At 46.6% G+C, this 764-nt stretch overlaps 1 protein-coding gene across 1 annotated transcript in view; it reads left to right on the top strand.

Moving 5' to 3' along the window:
• Positions 1 to 764, top strand: part of LOC106511218 (type I inositol 3,4-bisphosphate 4-phosphatase) — a gene marked incomplete at its 5' end in the record, with an annotated part of 14,866 nt that overhangs the window by 12,698 nt on the left and 1,404 nt on the right. Inside the window, 2 exon segments of the mRNA XM_013999972.1 lie at positions 74 to 186; positions 278 to 432. Coding sequence (XP_013855426.1) covers positions 74 to 186; positions 278 to 432 — 268 coding nt within the window.

Here is a 764-nt window from a genome sequence, read left to right as displayed (position 1 = left end):
CAAATATTTACTGTTTTTTTATGTTTTCTTGTTGTGTTAGACTGAAGTAAAACGTCTCCTCACCTACATCCAGGTCTACCGAGGTCTCGCTCCCAGACTTGTCTCCCCGAGCTGCTGAGGTTTCTGGGCCAGAACGTCAACGCCAGGAAGAACAAGAACGTGGACATCCTCTGGCAGGCTGCCGAGGTGAGGAGGGAACATCATCGCTACGATTAACCCCAGCTCTAATAACCTCACGGTAAAACACACTTTTTTTTTTCGTCCTCCGTGTTCCCAGATCTGCCGCCGGCTGAACGGCGTGCGCCTCACCAGCTGTAAGAGCGCCAAAGACCGCACCGCCATGTCTGTGACGTTGGAGCAGTGCCTGATCCTGCAGCACGAACACGGCATTGCGCCGCAAGTCTTCACGCAGGCCCTCAGCTGCATGCGCAGGTAGGACAGTGCCTGGAGGAAGACACAAACAAAACAAAACAGTTCCACATATACATATCCAGGCTAGGACAGCCATTGCAAGAAAATGTGAGTAATTGCATGGCGTTCATGGCTTGTCTAGAATTAAAACATGACTAGATGTACCGTATATTTATACATGTACTATATACTGCAATTAGAGTTTAATTTGAACCCACCCATTTTTTTAGCTTAAAAAGCATAAAAAATTTAATCCTTGCGTTTAATGCTAGCCCTGATTTCATGCAGACTTCAGTTTTTTTAGCCCTCTCATGGAGTTCCATCTGGTGGTGAACAGATTATTTTGGGAACAC

The sequence above is a fragment of the Austrofundulus limnaeus genome, unplaced genomic scaffold, assembly GCF_001266775.1.
Source record: "Austrofundulus limnaeus strain Quisiro unplaced genomic scaffold, Austrofundulus_limnaeus-1.0 Scaffold2599, whole genome shotgun sequence".
Lineage (NCBI taxonomy): Eukaryota > Metazoa > Chordata > Actinopteri > Cyprinodontiformes > Rivulidae > Austrofundulus > Austrofundulus limnaeus.
The sequence above is the reverse complement of the archived record's forward strand: the minus strand, read 5'-3'. Positions and strand labels throughout refer to the sequence as shown.